At 51.6% G+C, this 27,902-nt stretch overlaps 1 protein-coding gene across 1 annotated transcript in view; it reads right to left on the bottom strand.

The window, feature by feature from the left end:
* The window catches only part of LOC120941723, a 78,337-nt gene that overhangs the window by 40,796 nt on the left and 9,639 nt on the right, over nucleotides 1-27,902 (bottom strand). Inside the window, exons 2-14 of the mRNA XM_040355344.1 lie at nucleotides 27,223-27,511; nucleotides 22,826-22,927; nucleotides 18,134-18,247; nucleotides 17,005-17,121; nucleotides 14,528-16,627; nucleotides 14,181-14,306; nucleotides 13,689-13,811; nucleotides 9,692-10,957; nucleotides 9,448-9,573; nucleotides 7,981-8,061; nucleotides 7,716-7,836; nucleotides 2,424-2,516; nucleotides 2,251-2,340 (exon numbers count right to left, since the gene is read on the bottom strand). Of these exons, the coding sequence (XP_040211278.1) occupies nucleotides 2,251-2,340; nucleotides 2,424-2,516; nucleotides 7,716-7,836; nucleotides 7,981-8,061; nucleotides 9,448-9,573; nucleotides 9,692-10,957; nucleotides 13,689-13,811; nucleotides 14,181-14,306; nucleotides 14,528-16,627; nucleotides 17,005-17,121; nucleotides 18,134-18,247; nucleotides 22,826-22,927; nucleotides 27,223-27,507 (4,744 nt within the window). The 5' untranslated portion in view covers nucleotides 27,508-27,511. The remainder of the gene's footprint in view (nucleotides 1-2,250; nucleotides 2,341-2,423; nucleotides 2,517-7,715; nucleotides 7,837-7,980; nucleotides 8,062-9,447; nucleotides 9,574-9,691; nucleotides 10,958-13,688; nucleotides 13,812-14,180; nucleotides 14,307-14,527; nucleotides 16,628-17,004; nucleotides 17,122-18,133; nucleotides 18,248-22,825; nucleotides 22,928-27,222; nucleotides 27,512-27,902) is intronic.

The raw sequence follows: 27,902 nt of genomic DNA, 5'->3' as shown, positions 1-27,902 counted from the left end.
ATATAGGATAAGGAGAGGGACCATGGCCATCCCAATGATATAGGATAAGGAGAGGGACCATGGCCGTCCCAATGATATAGGATAAGGAGAGGTACCATGGCCGTTCCCATAATATAGGATAAGGAGAGGGACCATGGCCGTTCCCATAATATAGGATAAGGAGAGGGACCATGGCCGTTCCCATAATATAGGATAAGGAGAGGGACCATGGCCGTTCCCATAATATAGGATAAGGAGAGGGACCATGGCCGTTCCCATAATATAGGATAAGGAGAGGGACCATGGGCGTTCCCATAATATAGGATAAGGAGAGGGACCATGGCCGTCCCTATGATATAGGATAAGGAAAGGGACCAAGGCCGTCCCTATGATATAGGATAAGGAAAAGGACCGTGGCCGTTCCCATAATATAGGATAAGGAGAGGGACCATGGCCGTTCCCATAATATAAGATAAGGAGAGGGACCATGGGCGTTCCCATAATATAGGATAAGGAGAGGGACCATGGCCGTCCCTATGATATAAGATAAGGAAAGGGACCGTGGCAGTACAGGTGTCTGTCCCTATGATATAGGATAAGATGAGGGACAATGGTTGTACAGAAGCCTGTCCCTATGATATAAGATAAGGAGAGGGACCATGGCCGTTCCTATGATATAGGACAGGGATCCTCAAACTACGGCCCTTCAGCTGTTGTGGAACTACACATCCCATGAGGCATTGTGAAACTCTGGACATTCACAGACATGACTAGGCATGAAGGGAATTGTAGTTCCTGAACAACTGGAGGGCCGTAGTTTGAAGACCCATGTTATAGGATAAGGAGAGGGACCATGGTTGTCCCTATGATATAGGATAAGGAGGGGAACAATGGTTGTACAGGAGTTTGTCCCTATGATCTATGATAAGGAGAGGGACCATGGCTGTCCCTATGCTATAGAATTAGGGGAGAGGGACCATGGTCGTCCCTATGCTAAAGGATAAGGAGCAAGATAATGATTGTACAAGAGCCTGTCCCTATGATATAGGATAAGGAGAGGGACAATGGCCATACAGGAGCCTGTCCCTATAATATAGGATAAGGAGAGGGAGAGGGACAATGACCATACAGGAGTCTGTCACTATGATATAGGATAAAGAGAGGGACCATGGCCATCCCTATGATATAGGAGAAGGACAATGGTTGTACAGGAGTCTGTCCCTATTATATAGGATAAGGAGTGGGACCATGGACGTCGCTATGATATAGGATAAGAAGAGGGACCATGGCCATCCCTATGATATAGGAGTAGAACAATGGTTGTACAGGAGTCTGTCCCTATGATATAGGATAAGGAGAGGGACCATGGCCATCCCTATGATATAGGAGTAGGACAATGGCTGTACAGGAGTCTGTCCTTATGATATAGGATAAGGAGAGGGACCATGGCCGTCCCTATGATATAGGATAAGAAGAGGGACCATGGCCGTCCCTATGATATAGCATAAGGAGAGGGACCATGGCCTTCCCTATGATATAGGATAAGGAGAGGGACCATGGCCGTCCCTATAATATAGGATAAGGAGAGGTACCATGGCCGTCCCTATGATATAGGATAAGGAGAGGGACCATGGCCCTCCCTATGATATAGGATAAGGAGAGGGACCATGGCCGTCCCTATGATATAGCATAAGGAGAGGGACCATGGCCTTCCCTATGATATAGGATAAGGAGAGGGACCATGGCCGTCCCTATAATATAGGATAAGGAGAGGTACCATGGCCGTCCCTATGATATAGGATAAGGAGAGGGACCATGGCCCTCCCTCCCTATGATATAGGATAAGGTGAGGGACCATGGCTGTCCCTATGATATAGGATAAGGAGAGGGACCATGGCCGTCCCTATGATATAGGATAAGGAGAGGGACCATGGCCGCCCCTATGATATAGGATAAAGAGAGGGACAATGGCCGTCCCTATGATATAGGATAAGGAGAGGGACAATGGCCGTCCCTATGATATAGGATAAGGAGAGGGACCATGGCCGTCCCTATGATATAGGATAAGGAGAGGGACCATGGCTGTCCCTATGATATATAATAAAGAGAGGGACAATAGCAGTCCCTATGATATAGGATAAGAAGAGGGACAATGGCCACCCAGATCACATTCCAGTGCCCAGGAACCCTGGGAGCTGGGATAACCAAACCTCCTAGCATTATACTATACAGAGATACAAATGTTTTCATGCACAGTCTTGTCTGCCTCACCTCCCCCCACAGTCCCCGGAGTCCCCTTATCCTCGTCTAGAGATGGGACATCGGTGGTACACCGGGCTGGGAAAGGCGGCAGACCCCCTTCTGAAATCAGAACAAAGTGTGATGATCAGGCAGCTCACAGTAACGCAACCTACCGGTGTGCAGGAGAGTCCGAGAGCACTCACCGCCAAGACTGAACCTGCCGCCGCCGTCCTCCCAGAGCTCCGCCTCTTCATCCTCTATCCGCGATATCAGACCAGGCTTATCCAATAGGAATCCTGGAACAAGGGGAACGCTATGAAGACTCTCCCCGTCACAACAGGGATCTACAATGGATACATACAATGCTGCCACACAACATACGGGGGGGGAGGGGCTGGGGACGATGACATTTAGGGGTCTAGAAGTAGATGGCGGAAGGTCACAAGTATTCACAGAGCCGTCACACATTTTTACCCTTAATTTCCTAGTGGTCATAATGCGGTATTAAGGTTTTTCCAGGAAAAATACCACATTATGGCCACTAGATGGCGCTGACAATCATAGAAAATCAAAAGGGAAACTTCAGTCTTTATCTTTAAAAACTTCCCTCACGCCATATTGCAGAATGACGGGCAGAAAGTGTCTTCATTATCCTGACGTCCAGCAGGATAAGCCACGATAGCGGGGGGCACAGTGTGGCGATCGTTGGTGTGATGTGTCAGTCTGACACACCGCATCTCTCTCCCATGTAGGCTCTTTACACCATGTGATCAGCTGTGCCCAATCACAGTGTAAACAGGAAGAGACGTTTATCGGCTTTTCCTCCACTCGCACTGACAGACGCGAGGAGAGGAGAGCCGCTTGGCTGCTCGCCTGACAGGGCTGATTATAGATGCCAATCAGTGCCCATCAGTGACGCTATCAGTGCCCAGTGACGCCTATCAGTGCCGCCTATAAGTACCCAATAGTGCGGCCTTTCAGTGCCCATCAGTGCCACCTATAAGTATCCATTAGTGCGGCCTTTCAGTGCCCATCAGTGAAGCCTACCAGTGCCCATCAGTGACGCCTACCAGTGCCCATCAGTGACGCCTACCAGTGCCCATCAGTGACGCCTACCAGTGCCCATCAGTGACGCCTACCAGTGCCCATCAGTGACGCCTACCAGTGCCCATCAGTGACGCCTATCAATGCCCATAAGTGGCATCTATCAGTGCCACCTATAAGTACCCATCAGTGCGGCCTTTCAGTGCCTATCAGTGCCACCTATAAGTATCCATTAGTGCCCATCAGTGACGCCTTTCAGTGCCCATCAGTGACGCCTTTCAGTGCCCAGTGACGCCTATCATTGCCCATCAGTGACGCCTATCAGTGCCCATCAGTGACGCCTATCAGTGCCCATTAGAGACGCCTATCAGTGCCCATCAGTGATGCATATCAGTGCCACCTATAAGTACCCATCAGTGCGGCCTTTCAGTGCCCATTAGTGCCGCCTATCAGTGCCCATCAAGGCTGTCTATCAGTGCCCATCAAGGCTGTCTATCAGTGCCCATCAAGGCCGTCTATCAGTGCCCATTAGTGCCGCCTATGAGTGCCCATCAGTGACGCCTATCAATGCCCCCTATCAGTGCCACCTATAAGTACCCATAAGTGCCGCCTTCCAGTGATCATCAAGGCCGTCTATCAGTGCCCATCAAGGCCGTCTATCAGTGCCACCTATAAGTACCCATGACTGCCACCTATAAGTACCCATCAGTGCCGCCTTTCAGTGACCATCAGTGCGGCCTATCAGTGCCCATCAGGGCCGTCTATCAGTGCCACCTATCAATGCCCATAAGTGCCACCTATAAGTACCCATCAGTGCAGCCTTTCAGTGCCCATTAGTGCCGACTATCAATGCCCATTAGTGCAGCCTATGAGTGCCCATTAGTGCAGCCTATGAGTGCCCATTAATGCAGCCTATGAGTGCCCATTAGTGCAGCCTATGAGTGCCCATCAGTGAAGGAGAAAACGTACTTATTTACAACATTTTATAACAGAAACAAATAAAAAAATGTTATTAATTTTTTTTTTAAGCTGCCTTTTTTTTATTTGTTTAGCAAAAAAATAACCCCCCCCCCCCCAGAGGTGATCAAATACCACCAATAGAAAGTTCTATTTGTGGGAACAAAATGATAAAAGTGTGATATGGGTACAGTGCAGCACGACCGCGCAATTGTCATTTAACGTGCGACAGCGCCTGCGCAGGAAGGGGGGGGGAAGTGCCCGGTATTGAAGTGGTTAAAAAAAAAATAAAAAAAAAATGAAAAGTAAGAAGATACAAATACCTATAAAAAGTACTTACCTGGGCGGTCCAGCGCCATCTTCCGGCTCTACCAATCTGAATACGGGAGCAGCCTTTAATTCCTCGGGAAGAGTGAAGGTGTTGGGGAGGTGAAGTGGCACTTTGATTGGCTGACAGCTGATCACGTGGTAAAGGGCCACTGTGATTGGCCCTTTACCCCGAAGAACTCGGCGATCACAGAGCATGCCGCCCGCGTAGGATAGAGGTTCAGTGACAATGAAGGGGGGCTGACACCAGTCCTGTAGATCCCCTATGGCAGTGATGGCGAACGCGTGGCACGCGTGCCACACCTGGCACGTCAAGCCCTCTCTGTGGGCACGCCAGGAGAAAAGCAAACACCGACCGGTGTTGTAAAAAATCCTCGGACAATAGAAACTTATTCGGCCCCCATCAAACTACACATCCCACAGGTCTCTAGGGCAAGCAATGACGTGTCTGAGGTGGGCGTGAATGATAAGACGCGGCTCCCACAAGTCTCTGGGGCCAGCGGTGATGTGTCTGGGGTGGGTGTGACAGAGAACATGGCTCCCATGCGGCTGGAATCAGGGGTGATGTGCGGGCGGGAACGCGCTGTCGGATTGGGAGACACAGACACTGGAGACAGGTGAGATGTGGACATCATGTGTAGATCAGTTCTGTTTGTGGAGTTCCTGCTTCTTAGAGGCCGGGGTTTAAGCTCCTAATGTACATCCTGCTGACCGGAGCCATGCTAACCATACCAACTGCTGGAGGTACCTTCCCCTTCAACTCCTTCCTGTCTGGTTTCACCTCCTTCATCCTTGCCCTGTGTCTAGGATCCAGATTAACCCCCAAAATAAAAGATTTCCTGGGAATCTCTCCAGAAAGTGCCTTTGCAGATTTTCTCTTTGCCAATACACTTGCTTGTCATACACTTTGTTGGGTGAAATTATCGTTTTTCTTCATTGGAAAAAAAAAATATATATATATATACATTTTTAAACAGCAGCCCTGGGAATTGTGCCCCGTTATTATTGGTATCATTGTGAATCCTTGTACCCCATCATTGGTGTCATTGGGCCTCATTATTGGTATCATTGGGAAACCTTGTACCCCATCATTGGGCCTCATTATTAGTGTAATTGGGAAACATTTTACCCCCCTCATTGGTGTCATTGTGCCTCATTTGGAAACCTTGTGCCCCATCATTGCTGTTATTTGGCCTCATTCTTAGTGTTATTGGGAAACATTTTACCCCCCTCATTGGTGTCATTGTGCCTCATTTGGAAACCATATGCCCCATCATTGCTGTTATTTGGCCTCATTCCTAGTGTCATTGGGAAACATTTTACCCCCCTCATTGGTGTCATTGTGCCTCATTTGGAAACCATATGCCCCATCATTGCTGTTATTTGGCCTCATTCCTAGTGTCATTGGGAAACATTTTACCCCCTCATTGGTGTCATTGTGCCTCATTTGGAAACCTTGTGCCCCATCATTGCTGTTATTTGGCCTCATTCTTAGTGTCATTGGGACATTGTGCCTTATTATAGGTGTCATTTGGAAACCTTGTGCCCCATCATTGCTGTTATTTGGCCTCATTATTAGTGTAATTGGGAAACATTTTACCCCCCTCATTGGTGTCATTGTGCCTCATTTGGAAACCATGTGCCCCATCATTGCTGTTATTTGGCCTCATTCTTAGTGTAATTGGGAAACATTTTACCCCCCTCATTGGTGTCATTGTGCCTCATTTGGAAACCATGTGCCCCATCATTGCTGTTATTTGGCCTCATTCTTAGTGTTATTGGGAAACATTTTACCCCCCTCATTGGTGTCATTGTGCCTCATTTGGAAACCATATGCCCCATCATTGCTGTTATTTGGCCTCATTCCTAGTGTCATTGGGAAACATTTTACCCCCTCATTGGTGTCATTGTGCCTCATTTGGAAACCTTGTGCCCCATCATTGCTGTTATTTGGCCTCATTCTTAGTGTCATTGGGACATTGTGCCTTATTATAGGTGTCATTTGGAAACCTTGTGCCCCATCATTGCTGTTATTTGGCCTCATTATTAGTGTAATTGGGAAACATTTTACCCCCCTCATTGGTGTCATTGTGCCTCATTTGGAAACCATATGCCCCATCATTGCTGTTATTTGGCCTCATTATTAGTGTAATTGGGAAACATTTTACCCCCCTCATTGGTGTCATTGTGCCTCATTTGGAAACCATATGCCCCATCATTGCTGTTATTTGGCCTCATTCTTAGTGTCATTGGGAAACATTTTACCCCCTCATTGGTGTCATTGTGCCTCATTTGGAAACCATGTGCCCCATCATTGCTGTTATTTGGCCTCATTCTTAGTGTTATTGGGAAACATTTTACCCCCCTCATTGGTGTCATTGTGCCTCATTTGGAAACCATATGCCCCATCATTGCTGTTATTTGGCCTCATTCTTAGTGTCATTGGGAAACATTTTACCCCCTCATTGGTGTCATTGTGCCTCATTTGGAAACCTTGTGCCCCATCATTGCTGTTATTTGGCCTCATTATTCGTGTAATTGGGAAACATTTTACCCCCCTCATTGGTGTCATTGTGCCTCATTATTGGTGTCATTGGGAAACATTGTGCCTCATTAGGTAGGTCAGTGCATGTGTAAGGTAGGTCAGTGTATGTTGCACAGTGCATTCTAAGCACAATGCATTCCTGAACCCTGCATTCTGAGCGAATCTGGCAGAATCTTACGTTTCTTACCTCTTAGGGCTCATTCAGAGAAGGATGATCAGTCCCATCCTCTGTACAGAGCCGCTGGTGGGTTTAATTCTGTGTTGGCACTTTGAAAGAAATACGTTGGTTTTGCGTCGCGGTTTGGGCACTCGGGCTCAAAAAGGTTCGCCATCACTGCCCTATGGGAATAATGCCCATAAATTGGGCTTCAGCCTGGGGTGGAGCTACAACCAGGAAGAAGGATGATAGTAAGGGCTCCATGCGCTTGGTCTACTGGGGGACACAGTGGTTCTGATCCCTCACTTGTTGTCCCGGTGACCACACAGGAAGTGATCATGAATCTCCATGGGGGGGGGGGGGGGGTAACAGACAGTGCAGAGTTTCTTTCTACCCCCCAGTCTATAGAAATGAAAGGGGAGACACATTTCGACTTTCTGGATATTTGTTGGATTCAGAACTTACCGAGAGAGTCCAGAGAGCGATAATTGTCCATCATGACCTGGCAGTAGAGACCCTTCTGAGGACCCTCCAGAACCTCCCACTCCTCCTTGGAGAAATACACCGCAATGTCATCGAAGGTCAGCTGCAGAGAGAAGAGACGAGGGGGCGGGGAGTCAGCTCAGCAACACAACTTCTGGGCAGGAGGTGCAACTGATATCTCAGATATGAATGACGGGCACAGAGCTCCGCCCCATATAACACAAGAAGAGGCGGAGTGACGATTTACCTCATTTTCTACCCCGGAATATTTCCGCAGAGGTCCCACCATCTCTTCAGGATCAGTCAATGGGAGCCGGAGCTCCACCTCCTGGTAGAAAACAGAAAACGTTAGGAAAAGGTCCAGCATAGGGGGACCCCTGGTGTTCATATTGGGTATTACCCACCTGTACCCGGGCTTTACAGAATTCAGGGAACCCACAATTGGAGCAATTAATGTGCCACGGGAGGGCCCAGCCAACGTGCCACTGGAGGGCCCAGCCAACGTGCCACTGGAGGGCCCAGCCAACGTGCCACTGGAGGGCCCAGCCAACGTGCCACTGGAGGGCCCAGCCAACGTGCCACTGGAGGCCCCAGCCAACGTGCCACTGGAGGCCCCAGCCAACGTGCCACTGGAGGCCCCAGCCAACGTGCCACTGGAGGCCCCAGCCAACGTGCCACTGGAGGGCCCAGCCAACGTGCCACTGGAGGGCCCAGCCAACGTGCCACTGGAGGGCCCAGCCAACGTGCCACTGGAGGGCCCAGCCAACGTGCTACGGAGGGCCTAGCCAACGTGCCACTGGAGGGCCCTACAAAGATGTGCTTTGCCCAACCATAGCTTGACGTGCTCAGCATTACTGCAATGTGCCTAAAGACTGTGCCATGTGCTTAACGACGATGTGATGTGTCCAACGAAAGTGTGATGCGCCCAAAGACAGAGTGTTGTGTGCATGGAAGGTGTGCAGTGCCCAACCACAGTGTGATGTGCTCAACAATAGTGCAATGTGCCCAACCACAATGCATTGTGATATGCCATGTGATATGGTTAAAACACGTGTGCGACGTGCCCAATGGAATTGTGATGTGCCCAATGACCATGCAACGTGCCCAATGGAATTGTGATGTGCCCAATGACCATGCTACGTGCCCGATGGTGCGACGTGCCCAATGACCGTGCGACGTGCCCAATGATGGTGCGATGTGCCCACTGGAATTGTGAGGTGCCCAATGACAGTGCGACGCGCAAAACGGAATTGTGAGGTGCCCAATGACGGTGCGATGTGCCCACTGGAATTGTGATGTGCCCAATGACAGTGCGACATGCCCAATGATGGTGCGACGTGCCCAATGGAATTGTGATGTGCCCAATGACGGTGAAACGTGCCCAATGATGGTGCGACGTGCCCACTGGAGTTGTGATGTGGCCAATGACGGTGCAACGTGCCCAACGGAATTATGTTGTGCTCAATGACCATGCGACGTGCCCAATGATGGTGCCCTGTGTCCAATGACGGTGCAACGTGCTCACTGGAATTATGATGTGCCCAATGAACCCCACACCCCATCATTAACCACTGCCTGAAACAGGACGGGGCAACAAAACCTCCACCAACAGAAACACAGATGATAAATTCTGACAGAGGCTCCAACCCTTTACACTGTGTGTGGAGTTCTTCCTGAAGGTGACACATGACACATACCTGGGTAATGGTCTCACCTGTGTCACAGCTTCCAATACCAGAGCCGGGCAGCTGTGGCTCTTCGGGGGTCTCTGCGGCTGGCACAGCGGATTCTCAGGCCTGTCTTCGGACTCCATTACCTCCTCCGGAGCCTCATCCCCGACCTGCAAATCAACCACAAAAGGCGTCACCGAAACCCAATCACAGCTTCCATCAGAGGTTTCTAACACAGCGATGCGTTTCGCAGCAGAACGCCCCGCCAACCCTCCCATGCAGACCGACCTGAGCTTCCTCGGGGTGGCTCCTTATTAAAACAGAAGATGATACGCCAGTCTCAGGGACATCCTTACTGCCTGGTATGTTTCGTATATGAGAAGATCCTGTGTGTGCAAAGGTGTCAGAACTAGACACATCCTGAGTCAATGGCGAGCGCGTTATAGAGTCACTAACAGAGATATCCTGAATCACCGGCCTGCTATTTAATACTGAAGGAGAGTCAGAAGCTGTGATGTCACTGGGTGTACCAGTCCTGGAGACATCCCGAGTCACTGTCATGCTTGTCGTTTGTGTAGAAGAGTCGCTAGCTGTGCCAGATCTGAGAAAATCCTGATGCTCTGGCTTGCTTAATACTGCAGTGGATGGCATATCCGGAGGGCCGGGGACATCCTGAGTCACTGTCATGCTTGTCGTTTGTGAAGAAGAGTCGCTAGCTATGCCAGAACTGAGAAAATCCTGATGCTCTGGCTTGCTTAATACTGCAGTGCATGGCATATCCGGAGGGCCGGGGACATCCTGAGTCACTGTCATGCTTGTCGTTTGTGAAGAAGAGTCGCTAGCTGTGCCAGAACTGAGAAAATCCTGATGCTCTGGCTTGCTTAATACTGCAGTGCATGGCATATCCGGAGGGCCGGGGACATCCTGGTGAACTGGCTTGTCGTTCGTTAAGGCAGAAGAGGAGGAGATACAGGAGGTGACAGAAGCAGCTACATCAGGATTCTCCGGTTTGTGCGTTAATTCTGACGATGACAAGGAGCTGGCAGTGCCGAGTCTGGGGACATCCTGAATAGCTGCCTCGCTCAATGACACTGAAGGTGGGTTTTTACTGCTACCAGGTCCCAGGACATCCTGATTCACAGCCATGCTGGTTATCAATAAAGGTAACGCAGCGCCAGGACCGCCGTCATCCTGACTCAATGGCCTGCTCGTTATTTGTTCAGAAGAGGACATGTCGCTCCCGTTGCTTGGCTCGGGGACACCCGGATCACCTGCTTTGATTGTTAATACTGAGGATAGCAAGTCTTCAGAATTGCCAGGTTTATTCACATCCTGATCACCTGGCATGCTTGTTGGTAAGGATATGCCAAGGTTGGGCACATTCTGACTCTCTGACATGCTCATTAATGAAGAGGACTGGTCACTAGCTGGGTGGGAGATATTCTGATCTCCTGCCATGATCTTTAATGAAGAAGACGTTCGTTTAGAAATGTTAGGATTGGAGACATCCGCGTTGACTGGCCTGCTCTCTTTCTCCAGGAAATTCAATATGATCTAAAAAAAAGAAAAAATGGAGTCACTGGGAAGGTTCTGGAGCATAGAGAAGGGAAAAAGATGCCTGTCAGACATGAGGCTGGGGTGGAGCACAAGGAAAAGGGGAAGAGCATGGGAGGGTCTACGGCGGAGGGACGAGCAGAGGGAACTCGCCTGTCAGACACAAGGTTGGGGTGGAGCAAATGGGAAATGGGGAGGAGCATGGGAGGGTCTATAGCGGAGGGCACTCGGCTGTCAGACATGAGGCTGGGGTGGAGCACAAGGAAAAGGGGAAGAGCATGGGAGGGTCTACGGCGGAGGGATGAGCAGAGGGAACTCGCCTGTCAGACACAAGGTTGGGGTGGAGCAAATGGAAAACGGGGAGGAGCATGGGAGGGTCTACGGTAGAGGAGACTCGCCTGTCAGACATAAGGCTGGGGTGGATCAAATAGAAACAGAGAAAAGCATGGGAGGGTCTTCAGCAGAGGGGATTCACCTGTCGGACACAAGGTTGGGGTGGAGCAAATGGAAAACGGGGAGGAGCATGGGAGGGTCTACGGTAGAGGAGACTCGCCTGTCAGACATAAGGCTGGGGTGGATCAAATAGAAACAGGGAGAAGCATGGGAGGGTCTTCAGCAGAGGGGACTCACCTGTCAGACACAAGGTTGGGGTGGTGCAAATGAAAAACGGGGAGGAGCATGGGAGGGTCTTCAGAGGGAACTCGCCTGTCAGATATAAGGCTGGGGTGGATCAAATAGAAACAGGGAGAAGAATGGGAGGGTCTTCAGCAGAGGGGATTCACCTGTCGGACATGAGGTTGGGGTGGTGCAAATGGAAAACGGGGAGGAGCATGGGAGGGTCTACGGTAGAGGAGACTCACCTATCAGACATAAGGCTGGGGTGGATCAAATAGAAATAGGGAGAAGCATGGGAGGGTCTTCAGCTGAGGGGACTCACCTATCAGACTTGTGGCTGGGGTGGAGCACAGGGAAACAGGGAGGTGCATGGGAGGGCCTATAGCGGAGGGCACTCGGCTGTCAGACATGAGGCTGAGGTGGAACAAACTGAAACAGAGAGGATCATGGGAGGGTCTACAGCAGAGGGGACATATGAGGTTGCACAAGAGATCCCAGAGCAGAGAGACAGGGCTAGGTGACTCACCTGTCGGACATGAGGCTGGGGATGAACACAGGAACTCTGTGAGGACCATGGGAGGTTCTAGAGCAGAACGACAGGAGGACGGGACTCACCTGATGGACATGAGGCTGGGGTGATAGGACCATGGGAGGTTCTAGAGCAGAGAGACAGGTGGACGGGACTCACCTGATGGACATGAGGCTGGGGTGATAGGACCATGGGAGGTTCTAGAGCAGAGAGACAGGACGACAGGACTCACCTGATGGACATGATGCTGGGGTGATAGGACCATGGGAGGTTCTAGAGCAGAGAGACAGGCAGATGAAGCTTACCTTTTGAACATGAGGCTGGGGTGGAGCGAATGAGCTTGGGTAGGAGCTTGGGAGGGTCTAGAGTAGAGGGACTGGCAGAGGCGACTCACTTATCAGACATGATGTTGGGGTGGAGAAAAGGGACTCCGGCAGACCATTAGAGGGTGTAGAGCAGGGGACAAGCAGTGGGGACTCACTTGTCGGACATGAGGTTGGGGTGGAGCACAGGGACCTTGGGAAGAAAGCAGGCGGGTCTATAGCTGAGGGGACTCACATGTTGGACTTAAGGCTGGGTGGAGTGAAGGGGCTCAGAGAGAACCTAGGCAAGGGACTAGAGCAGAGGGAACTTACCTGTCAAGACAGGCTGGGGTGGCGCACAGTGACTTTGGGTGGAGCATGGAAGGTTCTAAGGCATTAGGGATGGACAGAAGGAACTCACTGGTCGGAGATGAAGATGTGGTGGAGCAAAGGAACTCAGGGAGAAGCTGGGAGTGGGGTCTAGAGCAGGGGGGCTGGCAGGGGAAACTCACCTGTCAGACAAAAGACTGGGGTGGGGCGAAGGGGCTTGTTAAAAAGCGCTTGGGAGAGTCTAGAACAAAGAGATGAGCAAAGGGAACTCACCTGTCGGACATAAGGCTGAGGTGGAACACAGACTCAGGGAGGAGCATGGAGGGATCTAGAGCAGGGGGGTGGGCAGAGGGGGACTTACCCGTCGGACATGAGGCTACGGTGGAGCACAGGGAAACAAGGAGGAGCATGGGAGGGTCTACAGAAGAGGGGACTCACCTACCTGACATATGGCTGGAGTGGAGCACAGACTCCGGGAGGAGCATGGAAAGGTCTAGAGTAGGAGGTGGGCAGAGAGGACTCACCTGTCAGACATGAGGCTATGGTGAAGCATAGACTCATGGAGTAACATGGGAGGGTCAAGAATAGAGAGACTAACAGAGGGGGCTCACCCATCAGACATGAGGCTGAGAACTAGCACTGAGACTCAGGGAGGACCAGCGAAGGGTTTAGAACAGAGAGACAGGCAAAGAGGACTCACCTGTCGGACATGAGGCTGGGGTGGAGCATAGCGACTCAGGGAGGGTCAAGAATAGATAGACTAACAGGGGGGCTCACCTGTCGGACATGAGGCTGAGAACGAGCACGGAGACTCAGGGAGGACCAGCGAAGGGTTTAGAACAGAGAGACAGGCAAAGAGGACTCACCTGTCGGACATGAGGCTGAGAACGAGCACGGAGACTCAGGGAGGACCAGCGAAGGGTTCAGAACAGAGAGACAGGCAGAGAGGACTCACCTGTCGGACATGAGGCTGGGGTGGAGCACAGGAACCTGGGAGGGAAGAGGGGGATGGGCTCTTCTGGTGATGCACATCTTCATTCAGAGACATCCTGTGCTGTTCCAGCAGGTTATCCAAATACTGGAAAGAGAATGGACAAGGCGGTGAGTGAGGAAAGCCTTCTACTAAGGGACCTCCAACAGGCGGGGTCACTGAAGACCAATCAGGTTATGTTCCACACAGGAATAAAAATGTGCAAACTACTCAGAGCCAAAAATTCAACCAAATTATTTGGATAGCATAAGGAAGAGTTAAAATGTATGTCAGGTATTTATTTATTTCTAAGACCCCATTGGAGAGATTCCTGTCCCGATAGAGGCCAAGAAGAATATTCCTGAGAGAGACACCTGACAGAGGCTCCAACCCTTCCCCGCTCTACACAAAACTAAATAAAAAAGGTTTTAGCTGGATTTGGACTCCACCATGATTGGAGGATAGGAGTTTGGATACCTGGGTTAAAGATGGCGACAGACAGGAAGTTCCAGGCGACTTCTGGCTGTGATTGGATGGAGAGGAACATGAAGGTTCTTCTGGTTCACGTCTATCGAGGCCAATCAATGCGGGGTCATCGGTAATCTGGAATTCAGCACAACTCATGTGTCATATAGAAATATCCCGGGAGCAGCAAACAACTACAACAATCCCAAACTGGGGGGACAAAGCCGAGTCTTCCCACCCAGTCACAGCAGCTCCTGTGACCCACCGCACCTCACAGTCAACACTTGTCTACATCTCCCACCCATCTCATCTACCCCCCCCCAGGAACACCCAGCAGTCTGGTGGATATAAACTCTTACCTTTGGCTTTTCTTCCCTTAAGCCTGGAGGCTTTTTTCCGGGGACACATGGGCACTCCTTGGATTGGTCAGTCTGGGTGTGGGAGCTGGGTATGTGGGGGGATGTATCCAGGAGATGGTTGCTGTGATTTTGAGCAGTTTGGCCATCAAATGAGGCGTTTTCCATGACTTCCTCACTAAAAGGTTGTTGGTTCAGGTTGCCATGTATTCTATTAATTTCTTCGTCAGAGGTGGTGGTTTCCATGGGGTTCTCAAAAGATGGTCGTTGGTTTAGTTCTCCATGCATTATAGAAGTTTCTTCATCAGAGCTGGCGGTTTCCATGGGTTTCTCAATAGACCGTTGTTGGTTCGGGTCACCATATCTTCCAGTAGTTTGGCCATCAGAGGTGGTGGTTTCCATGGGGTTCTTGATAGATGGTTTCTGGTTCAGTTCTCCATGTATTATAGAAGTTTCTTCTTCAGAGGTGGTGGGTTCCGCGAGTTTCTCAATAGACGGTTGTTGGTTCAGGTCGCCATGTCTTTCTGCAGTTTGGCCATCAGAGGCGGTGGTTTCCATGGGTTTCTCAATAGACGGTTGTTGGTTCAGGTCGCCATGTCTTCCTGCAGTTTGGCCATCAGAGGCGGTGGTTTCCATGGGTTTCTCAATAGACGGTTGTTGGTTCAGGTCGCCATGTCTTCCTGCAGTTTGGCCATCAGAGGTGGTGGTTTCCATGGGTTTCTCAATAGACGGTTGTTGGTTCAGGTCGCCATTTTTTCCTGCAGTTTGGCCATCAGAGGTGGTGGTTTCCATGGGTTTCTCAATAGACGGTTGTTGGTTCAGGTCGCCATTTTTTCCTGCAGATTGGCCATCAGAGGTGGTGGTTTGCATGGGTTTCTCAATAGACGGTTGTTGGTTCAGGTCGCCATGTTTTCCTGCAGTTTGGCCATCAGAGGTGGTGGTTTCCATGCGTTTCTCAATAGACGGTTGTTGGTTCAGGTCGCCATGTCTTCCTGCAGTTTGGCCATCAGAGGTGGTGGTTTCCATGGGTTTCTCAATAGACGGTTGTTGGTTCAGGTCGCTTTTTTTTCCTGCAGTTTGGCCATCAGAGGTGGTGGTTTCCATGGGTTTCTCAATAGACGGTTGTTGGTTCAGGTCGCTTTTTTTTCCTGCAGTTTGGCCATCAGAGGTGGTGGTTTCCATGGGTTTCTCAATAGACAGTTGTTGGTTCGGGTCGCCATGTCTTCCTGCAGATTGGCCATCAGAGGTGGTGGTTTGCATGGGTTTCTCAATAAACAGTTGATGGTTCAGTTCTCTATGTATGATAGAAGTTTCTTCATCAGAGATGGTGGTTTCCATGGGTTTCTCAAAAGATGGTTGTTGGTCCAGGTTGCCATGTCTTCCAACAGTCTGGCCATGAGAGGTTGTGGTTTTGAAGGGCTCCTTGCATGGTGCAGGTGGACAGGAGGTAGAGACATCAGAGGGTGAATCGGTGAGATCCCTTGATCTATTGGACACTTTGGTCTGACAGCTGAAGAGTGAAGATTGTTCATAATCCAGACAGCGTTCTGGTGGGTCCTGTCCCCCCAGGACTGGGAGTGGAGCGCTGAGGTTCTCACACTTCCTGGTCTTGTCTGTCCAGCTATTGGTCAATGTGTCCGCAGAGCCAAGACACGTTTTAGAAAAATCATCTAGACTGGAGGAAGGCGTTGATATTCCCTGCCCCCGTACAAAGGCCAGGCCCGGTGCTCCCTCCCCCTCCTGAAATATCGTTTGTGCATAACATGAGGATGAAGGGAGCTCCGGTACTCTGTGTGTACATTCAGTCTGAGTGGAGTTGGATGTCCGCTGGGACACCTGGGGTGACATGGAAGAGACATTCACATGGATGGGGAAACGTTCCGGTATTTCAGGTCTTCTATCACACTCAGTCTGTGTGCTGCAGCTCTGATTCCGAACAAACCGATGAGGTGACTTGGGTGGAGAACGTCTGTCAGAATGTGGATGACACGTGCCGCCGCTGGTCTGGGTACTGGCGTCCACGGTACGGGCGGGACCTCCACATGCTCTGGAACACGTCTGCTTGCCCGACGCACACGGCTGATTCACAAAGATGAGGACAATCTGAAAAAGTTGCAAAATAAACTAAAAAGTAAAACCTGAGAGAACAACCAAATATCTACCCCGCTACTCCACCACCATACATTACAATCCCAATAACTGAACCCATCAGGTGCCGAAAATGTAGCACTGCTCCTCTCTGAATGGTTGGGAATGATCCCCCCCAGTACGGTGTGTACCTGCATACAGCTAATATTCCATGGTCTTCAGGGCATGAAATTATACCCGCATCTACATTGTATGGCCTCAGGCGCCCATGGTCATCTGGCCTAAAGGATTCAGATTTCCCATTTACTCTTCGTGTTCCCCTAGAAGCCTCCAACCTCCACTACATGAAAAGATCACATCAATTCCGCCACCCCTCATCTGTGACCCCGTACCTGCTTGGCCACTCGCTGCGATACGTGGCATCCAACATGACACTGAGACACGGCTCCAGGGGGCACACCGTCCAGCGTGAGGCCATCGCCCTGCTCCCGGAAGTTCAGAACAATCTGCTGGAAATTTACAAAAAGTATCAGAGATTCTCATATGAAAAAACAAGGTGAGAGACATCAGTTTGAAGTAAATGCCAGTCAACCGCATATCAAAAAAGGTACCCTTCCCAGTGTTCACCAACCACCATCATCATCACCTTCCCAGTCTTCTCCAACCACCATCATCATCACCTTCCCAGTGTTCCCCAACCACCATCATCATCACCTTCCCAGTGTTCAACCACCATCATCATCACCTTCCCAGTGTTCCCCAACCACCATCATCATCACCTTCCCAGTGTTCAACCACCATCATCATCACCTTCCCAGTGTTCACCAACCACCATCATCATCACCTTCCCAGTGTTCAACCACCATCATCATCACCTTCCCAGTGTTCCCCAACCACCATCATCATCACCTTCCCAGTGTTCAACCACCATCATCATCACCACCTTCCCAGTGTTCCCCAACCACCATCATCATCACCTTCCCAGTGTTCAACCACCATCATCATCACCTTCCCAGTGTTCCCCAACCACCATCATCATCACCTTCCCAGTGTTCAACCACCATCATCATCACCACCTTCTCAGTGTTCACCAACCACCATCATCATCACCTTCCCAGTGTTCACCAACCACCATCATCATCACCTTCCCAGTCTTCCCCAACCACCATCATCACCACCTTCTCAGTGTTCACCAAACACCACCATCGTCACCTTCACCAACCATCATCATCTTCTCAGTATTCACCAACCACTACCACCACCATCATCACCTTCTCAGTGTTCACCAACCACCATCACCACCTTCTCAGTGTTCACCAACCACCATCACCACCTTCTCAGTGTTCACCAACCACCATCACCACCTTCTCAGTGTTCACCAACCACCACCATCAACTTCTCAGTATTCACCAACCACTACCACCACCATCACCACCTTCTCAGTGTTCACCAAGCACCATCATCACCTTTCTCAATGTTCCCCGACACCAACCACCATTATAACCCATGCTGAACGCTCACCTGACTGACTCCTGGCTGCGGGGTGACAACCATAGTCCGTGTGCTGCATGGGGACACACGTGGAGAGGGGGTGGCAGATGAGAGAGGACATGTCGTTTTTTGGGGGTCCACAGCCTGCAGACACACAACCATGAACTATAGTCAGCATTATACATGTGGGGGCTGGGGAACAATCAGTGAATTTCAGTTCAGTACAGACTAAAAATGAATTTCTTTCTTGCAGCCATGGCAACAGTACTGTGCAGACAGGGTATCCCATAATCCTCCTCTCCCTGCTCTGAGACAGGTTCACTAAAGGGATGCCGGGGGTACGTTCTCTACTGCATGCCTACGGGGATGCAGGGGGTATGCTCTCTGCTACATGTCTAGAGGGATGCCGGGGGTGCACTCGTCTAGGGGGACGCCGGGGGTACATTCGTCTAGGGGGACGCCGGGGGTACACTCGTCTAGGGGGACGCCGGGGGTACACTCGTCTAGGGGGACGCCGGGGGTACACTCGTCTAGGGGGACGCCGGGGGTACACTCGTCTAGGGGGACGCCGGGGGTACACTCGTCTAGGGGGACGCCGCCGGGGGTACTCGCTCCGCTCGGCTAGAGGGATGCAGGGGGGTACGCGCTCCGCTCGGCTAGAGGGATGCAGGGGGGTACGCGCTCCGCTCGGGGCTAGGGGGATGCAGGGGGGGTACGCGCTCGGCTAGAGGGATGCAGGGAGGTGCGCGCTCCGCTAGAAGGATGCAGGGAGGTGCGCGCTCCGCTAGAGGGATGCAGGGAGGTACGCGCTCGGCTAGAGGGATGCAGGGAGGTGCGCGCTCGGCTAGAGGGATGCAGGGAGGTGCGCGCTCCGCTAGAGGGATGCAGGGAGGTGCGCGCTCCGCTAGAGGGATGCAGGGGGGTGCGCGCTCCGCTAGAGGGATGCAGGGGGGTGCGCGCTCCGCTCGGGGCTAGGGGGATGCAGGGGGGGGTACGCGCTCCGCTCGAGGGATGCAGGGGGGGTACGCGCTCCGCTCGAGGGATGCAGGGGGGGGTACGCGCTCCGCTCGAGGGATGCAGGGGGGGGTACGCGCTCCGCTCGAGGGATGCAGGGGGGGTACGCGCTCCGCTCGAGGGATGCAGGGGGGGTACGCGCTCCGCTAGAGGGATGCAGGGGGGGTGCGCGCTCCGCTAGAGGGATGCAGGGGGGGTACGCGCTCCGCTAGAGGGATGCAGGGGGGGTACGCGCTCCGCTAGAGGGATGCAGGGGGGGGTACGCGCTCCGCTAGAGGGATGCAGGGGGGGTACGCGCTCCGCTAGAGGGATGCAGGGGGGGTACGCGCTCCGCTAGAGGGATGCAGGGGGGGTACGCGCTCCGCTCGAGGGATGCAGGGGGGGTACGCGCTACGCTCGAGGGATGCAGGGGGGGTACGCGCTACGCTCGAGGGATGCAGGGGGGGTACGCGCTACGCTCGAGGGATGCAGGGGGGGGTACGCGCTCCGCTCGAGGGATGCAGGGGGGGTACGCGCTACGCTCGAGGGATGCAGGGGGGGTACGCGCTACGCTCGAGGGATGCAGGGGGGGTACGCGCTCCGCTCGAGGGATGCAGGGGGGGTACGCGCTCCGCTCGAGGGATGCAGGGGGGGTACGCGCTCCGCTCGAGGGATGCAGGGGGGGTACGCGCTACGCTCGAGGGATGCAGGGGGGGTACGCGCTCCGCTCGAGGGATGCAGGGGGGGTACGCGCTCCGCTCGAGGGATGCAGGGGGGGTACGCGCTCCGCTCGAGGGATGCAGGGGGGGTACGCGCTCCGCTAGAGGGATGCAGGGGGGGTACGCGCTCCGCTCGAGGGATGCCGGGGGGGTACGCGCCCCGCTCGAGGGATGCAGGGGGGGTACGCGCTCCGCTCGAGGGATGCAGGGGGGGTACGCGCTCCGCTCGAGGGATGCAGGGGGGGTACGCGCTCCGCTCGAGGGATGCAGGGGGGGTACGCGCTCCGCTCGAGGGATGCAGGGGGGGTACGCGCTCCGCTCGAGGGATGCAGGGGGGGTACGCGCTACGCTCGAGGGATGCAGGGGGGGTACGCGCTACGCTCGAGGGATGCAGAGGGGGGTACGCGCTACGCTCGAGGGATGCAGGGGGGGGTACGCGCTCCGCTCGAGGGATGCAGGGGGGTACGCGCTCCGCTAGAGGGATGCAGGGGGGGTACGCGCTCCGCTAGAGGGATGCAGGGGGGGTACGCGCTCCGCTAGAGGGATGCAGGGGGGGTACGCTCTCCGCTAGAGGGATGCAGGGGGGGTACGCGCTCCGCTAGAGGGATGCAGGGGGGGTACGCGCTCCGCTAGAGGGATGCAGGGGGGGTACGCGCTCCGCTAGAGGGATGCAGGGGGGTACACGCTCCGCTAGAGGGATGCAAGGGGGGTACGCGCTCCGCTAGAGGGATGCAGGGGGGGTACACGCTCCGCTAGAGGGATGCAGGGGGGGTACGCGCTCCGCTAGAGGGATGCAGGGGGGTACACGCTCCGCTAGAGGGATGCAGGGGGGGTACGCGCTCCGCTAGAGGGATGCAGGGGGGGTACACGCTCCGCTAGAGGGATGCAGGGGGGGTACACGCTCCGCTCGGCGAGCCTTTTTCAAGCAGGGTGTCTTGGAAAATTGCGGGTTGATGAAGCCTTTTAGTCACACGCAGCCACAGGTTGTCATTGTGCTCCATTACAACTTTCTAGACCCCGGCGTCCTGACAACCAATGACATCAGGTAATAGGGAGGAGGTCTGTCTAGACGTCTAGAGGGAGGCCGGGGGACAATTTCATCACATCTAGAGAGAGGCCGGGGAGGGTACAATTTTGTCACGTCTAGAGGGATGCTGGGGGGACAATTTCGTCACGTCTAGAGGGAGGCCGGGGGGACAATTTCGTCACGTCTAGAGGGAGGCCGGGGGGACAATTTCGTCACGTCTAGAGGGAGGCCGGGGGGACAATTTCGTCACGTCTAGAGGGAGGCCGGGGGACAATTTCGTCACGTCTAGAGGGAGGCCGGGGGACAATTTCGTCACGTCTAGAGGGAGGCCGGGGGGACAATTTCGTCACGTCTAGAGGGAGGCCGGGGGGACAATTTCGTCACGTCTAGAGGGAGGCCGGGGGGTACAATTTCGGCACGTCCAGAGGGAGGCCGGGGGTACAATTTCGTCACGTCTAGAGGAAGGCCGGGGGTACAATTTCATCCCATCTAGAGAGAGGCCAGGGAGGGTACAATTTTGTCACGTCTAGAGGGAGGCCGGGGGGACAATTTCGTCACGTCTAGAGGGAGGCCGGGGGGACAATTTCGTCACGTCTAGAGGGAGGCCGGGGGGACAATTTCGTCACGTCTAGAGGGAGGCCGGGGGGACAATTTCGTCACGTCTAGAGGGAGGCCGGGGGGACAATTTCGTCACGTCTAGAGGGAGGCCGGGGGGACAATTTCATCACGTCTAGAGGGAGGCCGGGGGGACAATTTCGTCACGTCTAGAGGGAGGCCGGGGGACAATTTCGTCACGTCTAGATGGAGGCCGGGGGACAATTTCGTCACGTCTAGAGGGAGGCCGGGGGGACAATTTCGTCACGTCTAGAGGGAGGCCGGGGGTACAATTTCGTCACGTCTGGAGGGAGGCCGGGGGTACAATTTCGTCACGTCTAGAGGGAGGCCGGGGGACAATTTCGTCACGCCTAGAAGGAAGCTGGGGGTACAATTTCGTCACGTCTAGAGGGAGGCCGGGGGTACAATTTCGTCACGTCTAGAGGGAGGCCGGGGGGACAATTTCGTCACGTCTAGAGGGAGGCCGGGGGGACAATTTCGTCACGTCTAGAGGGAGGCCGGGGGGACAATTTCGTCACGTCTAGAGGGAGGCCGGGGGGACAATTCCGCCACGTCTAGAGGGAGGCCGGGGGGACAATTTCGTCACGTCTAGAGGGAGGCCGGGGGGTACAATTTCGTCACGTCTAGAGGGAGGCCGGGGGGACAATTTAGCCACGTCTAGAGGGAGGCCGGGGGGACAATTTAGCCACGTCTAGAGGGAGGCCGGGGGGACAATTTCGTCACGTCTAGAGGGAGGCCGGGGGTACAATTTCGTCACGTCTAGAGGGAGGCCGGGGGGACAATTTCGTCACGTCTAGAGGGAGGCCGGGGGGACAATTTCGTCACGTCTAGAGGGAGGCCGGGGGTACAATTTCATCCCATCTAGAGAGAGGCCAGGGAGGGTACAATTTCGTCACGTCTAGAGGGAGGCCGGGGGACAATTTCGTCACGCCTAGAAGGAAGCTGGGGGTACAATTTCGTCACGTCTAGAGGGAGGCCGGGGGGACAATTTCGTCACGCCTAGAGGGAGGCTGGGGGTGCAATTTCGTCACGTCTAGAGGGAGGCCGGGGGGACAATTTAGCCACGTCTAGAGGGAGGCCGGGGGGACAATTTCGTCACGTCTAGAGGGAGGCCGGGGGGACAATTTCGTCACGTCTAGAGGGAGGCCGGGGGGACAATTTCGTCACGTCTAGAGGGAGGCCGGGGGGACAATTCCGCCACGTCTAGAGGGAGGCCGGGGGGACAATTTCGTCACGTCTAGAGGGAGGCCGGGGGGACAATTTCGTCACGTCTAGAGGGAGGCCGGGGGGTACAAGATTTTAAACACTCCAACTTTTAATAAAGTAATGCCGTGTCTTCACAGACTACAAAGCAGGATAACCACTTACCTGTGCGGAGATCTGTGGGCGGGGCCACGAGCTCTGAGCGCGCGGTGACTCCGTCGGTCCGGTCGGATCGCGCGGTGACTCGCTCGTTGAGAGCGCGTCGTCCTGTAAAACAGAAGCGCGGTGTATAAACATCACACATTATACAAGGGGGGGATCCCTTCCCCCCCGGCACGGCGGGCTCACCCCGGCACGGCGCAGCGGCGCACACGGGCGCTCAGCGATGAGCATGGCGCGTTCTCCGGAGTCCGGCGCGAGACGCTGACACTAATGTGACCAGCCTGCCACTGACATGTCCCGTCATACGGGGAAGATGGCTGGCCGATGGTCGCCATGGAAACAAGAGAGGCAGGATGAAATGATGAGAGGAGACGGCGAACGCCGACTTCTCACTCACCCAACGGGATCATCCGCAGCCAGGAGGACGCTGGGAAATATTCCCATCCCCCCCCCCCCTCCACCCGGCATCAGTCCACGGGGGCAGAGCGCCCGATTGGCTGACGCTTATTTCCACAACGCGCAGCACGCTTTTTAAAAATCTGCTCCCCGCCCCATCACACAACTCCGCACATCACCGGTGCAAAGATAAAGGAGGAACTCCGCATATAAAATACCCCCGGAAAGTAAAATAAAATCAATACATAAAAAATAATAAAAAAATAAATATAAAATTAAAAAAACAAATAAAAGAAATAAACGATATAAAACTAAAATACATAAAACACACATATATATATATATATATATATATATCTCTCAACAGAACATTTTAAAATATAAAAATAAAATACAAGATATATTATATATAAATATGTTGTATTTTATTTTTGTTTTATGCATTTAATTTATTTTTACATTTTAAAATGTTATATTGAGAGAGATACAATATATATGTCTTTCTCTCAATAGAACATTTTAAAATATAAAAATAAATAAATTAAATACATAAAACAAAAATAAAATACAAAAAATATATATATATAAAATTTTATTTTTGTTTTATGTATTTAACTTATTTTTCTTTTATATTTTTTACACATTTTTATATTTATTTATATATATTTTTTTTATATAGATATAGATATATAGATATATATATATATATATATATATATATATATATATATATATATAAATATAAAAATGTGTAAAAATATAAAAGAAAAATAAGTTAAATACATAAAACAAAAATAAAATTATATATATATATATATATATATATATATATATATATATATATATATATATATATATATATATATATATATATATATCTTGTATTTTATTTTTGTTTTATGTATTTAATTTATTTCTTTGTATATTTTAAAATGTTATATTGAGAGAGAAAGAAATGTATATATATATATATATATATATATATATATATATATATATATATATATATATATATATATATATATATATATATATTATAATATAAAATATCTCGCTCGCTCTCTCTCTCAATATAAAATAAAATACATTAAACACATTTTTATATATTTATATATAAAAAAAGAAAAAAATTTAATACATAAAACAATAAAAATAAAATACAAAATATATTAAAAATATATAATCAATATAAAATAAATAAAATAGATAAATTAAAATACATAAAAGCATAAAATGAAAAAGCGCCTGGGTTCCCACTGATGCAAACACCGACATCACACGCGATTGTCTGCGCAATGCGAATTCAGACATACAATTTGTACGGCTGAACTCACATTGGATTCGCACGAAAAAGGTGCAGGAACCCCCCCCCCTGCACTGGAATGGGATCGCCGACCGAAAGGGGGGTGGGGTGGGGGGGGTCATTAACTTTGTATTGACACCCACAGCGGTTCGCAGAGGGCAGTGTGAACTGCCTGGGGGGGGGGGGGGGTGAAGATGCGATTCAGGAACCTGTACTGCAATCGCGCTGGTTCCTGCAATGCAATAGTGTGAATAGATAAAACAAAAACCATAAAACATATTTTATTTAAAAAAACATATAAAAAAAGTCATAAAAATTATTTAAAAAAAACATTTTTTTTTTTATTATTTTGTGTTTTTTTATAATTTTTATGGCTTTTTTTTATATATTTTTTTTATTATTTTATAAAAAAAAGCCATAAAAATTATACAAAAAAGTATTAATATAAAATAATAATAATATATATATATATATATATATATATATATATATATATATATATATATATATATATTAAAAAACAAAAAAAAAAAAACAGCCATAAAAATATATATATATATATATATATATATAAAAGAAAAAACTTGTACAGCACTACCCTTGTACCAGTACACTAGGTTTTGAACTAATCTGAAACAATGGAAATGTTCCCTAGAAGTGTACTAAAAAAGTATAATACGTATTCCTTCCCTGAAAAAAAAATATAAACAAACAAAAAATAAATCAAATACATTAAATGCAAATCAAAAACAAAAAAAAACAAAAAAACAAAAAAGAAAATACATATATGAAACACAAAACACATAAAAGCCATAAAATAAAAACAAATAAAATCCAATAAAAAATAACACATAGAATACAGAAAATCTTAAGAGTCGGCCCTCCAGGGAGTGAAGATTAATGAGCCCCCCCCCCCCCCCCCCCCCCGCACGCACCGAACATTTTTCTTCATCGCTCTCAGACTGGCGGACGACATTTGGCCGCGTCATTCGTCATCATCTGTCGGTGTCAGTCGGGTCCTCTTTGTTATCGGAGGTCATGTGACCACATCCATCATGGAGCCCATTTATCAGAGTCTCTCCAATGACACGCAGAGGTCGGCTGGTGGAGGGGGTGCGCAGGTTGGGGGATTGAGGGGGAAATGGGGGTCAACGGTACACCTGAAGGAAGTTTCTGAGTTGCAAGCAGCAATACAAGGGGGCACTACTGAGCCAGGGATGGGGGGGGGGGGGGGAGACTGGGAATGGGTGGGGGGGGCTAGACTGGGAATTGGGGGAAAGACTGGGAATGGGGGGGGGGGGAGACTGGGAATGGGGGGGGGGGAGACTGGGAATGGGGGGGGGGGGGGGACTGGGAATGGGGAAAGACTGGGAATTGGGGGAAGAAGGCTGGGAATGGGGGGGGGGAGACTGGGAATGGGGAAAGACTGGGAATTGGGGGAAGAAGGCTGGGAATGGGGGGGGGGGGGAGACTGGGAATGGGGGAAGAAGGCTGGGAATGGGGGGGGGAGACTGGGAATGGGGAAAGAAGGCTGGGAATGGGGGGGGGGGGGGAGACTGGGAATGGGGAAAGACTGGGAATTGGGGGAAGAAGGCTGGGAATGGGGGGGGGGGGAAGACTGGGAATGGGGAAAGACTGGGAATTGGGGGAAGAAGGCTGGGAATGGGGGGGGGGAGACTGGGAATGGGGAAAGACTGGGAATTGGGGGAAGAAGGCTGGGAATGGGGGGGGGGAGACTGGGAATGGGGAAAGAAGGCTGGGAATGGGGGGGGAGACTGGGAATGGGGAAAGACTGGGAATTGGGGGAAGAAGGCTGGGAATGGGGGGGGGGAGACTGGGAATGGGGAAAGACTGGGAATTGGGGGAAGAAGGCTGGGAATGGGGGGGGGGGGAGACTGGGAATAGGGAAAGACTGGGAATTGGGGGAAGAAGGCTGGGAATGGGGGGGGGGGGAAGACTGGGAATGGGGAAAGACTGGGAATTGGGGGAAGAAGGCTGGGAATGGGGGGGGGGGGGAGACTGGGAATGGGGAAAGACTGGGAATTGGGGGAAGAAGGCTGGGAATGGGGGGGGGGAGACTGGGAATGGGGAAAGAAGGCTGGGAATGGGGGGGGGGGAGACTGGGAATGGGGAAAGACTGGGAATTGGGGGAAGAAGGCTGGGAATGGGGGGGGGAAGACTGGGAATGGGGAAAGACTGGGAATTGGGGGAAGAAGGCTGGGAATGGGGGGGGGGAGACTGGGAATAGGGAAAGACTGGGAATTGGGGGAAGAAGGCTGGGAATGGGAGAAATGGGGGAAAGACTGAAAACCGGTGAAGACTGGAAATGGGGAAAGACTGGAAAATATGTCCTGTTAGGGGCCCAGGAAGACCCAAGCTGAGAATAGGGGTGTATAGAGCCGGTTTAAAGAGAGAGTCTTCTGGCCATGTGATTGGACGACGTCCTCCCGTCTGTACATATAGACGCCTCCTACAGGAGAGCCTAGAGAGGAACTTCAGGGAAAACTGACCAGAGACCTACGAGAACAATATGACTGACCCCCAGCTCCCAGGGGGGAGGAGGAAACATACCAGGAGTCAGCTGACCTCAGTGGGAGGAGTACAAAGGAGAAGGAGCTGTCAGACAGCCCCTCCCCTGAGGAGCTCATAGACTGCCCATGAAGTCAAAGGTTTTCTTTATCCCCCAAGCCCATCCTCTCACCTGAGGCTTGTGGTGTCGGGTCACGCCCCATTCTGGGCTCCTCCGGAACGGAGACGGCACTGTGCCCTGTACAGGGCGGCTCTCGTTATTCCTGGGCCCGCCCCCTGTGCCCTGTGACCCCTCCTCCTCATGGTGGCGGCGGGAGGCGGTCCCATGTTCTGTGTGATCAATGAGCAGAGAGTATTCCGGCCGGGTCCCATCACACCCACCGACCCGTCTGTCCCGGGAGCCGTCCGTCACTTCGGGGTCATCGCTGCTGCCGGCCGCCGGGCACTGAGGCATCATGGACCTGCGGGGGGAGGGGAGAGAGGAGTCAGGACCGGGGCTTCATGTACAGCACTGCGGTATATACATGTATAGTAACAATAGTGTGTGACTGTGGGGGGGAGGGGACATTAGAGTGTAAGCTCCTCTGTACAGAGACTGATGTGACTGTGGGGGGGAGGGGACATTAGAGTGTAAGCTCCTCTGTACAGAGACTGATGTGATGTGGGGGGGAGGGGACATTAGAGTGTAAGCTCCTCTGTACAGAGACTGATGTGATGTGGGGGGGAGGGGACATTAGAGTGTAAGCTCCTCTGTACAGAGACTGATGTGACTGTGGGGGAGGGGACATTAGAGTGTAAGCTCCTCTGTACAGAGACTGATGTGATGTGGGGGGGGGGGGAGGGGACATTAGA

The sequence above is a fragment of the Rana temporaria genome, chromosome 5 (assembly GCF_905171775.1).
Source record: "Rana temporaria chromosome 5, aRanTem1.1, whole genome shotgun sequence".
Classification (NCBI taxonomy): Eukaryota; Metazoa; Chordata; class Amphibia; order Anura; family Ranidae; genus Rana; species Rana temporaria.
Note: the sequence above shows the minus strand (reverse complement) of the source record. Positions and strands in the feature narration are given on the sequence as shown.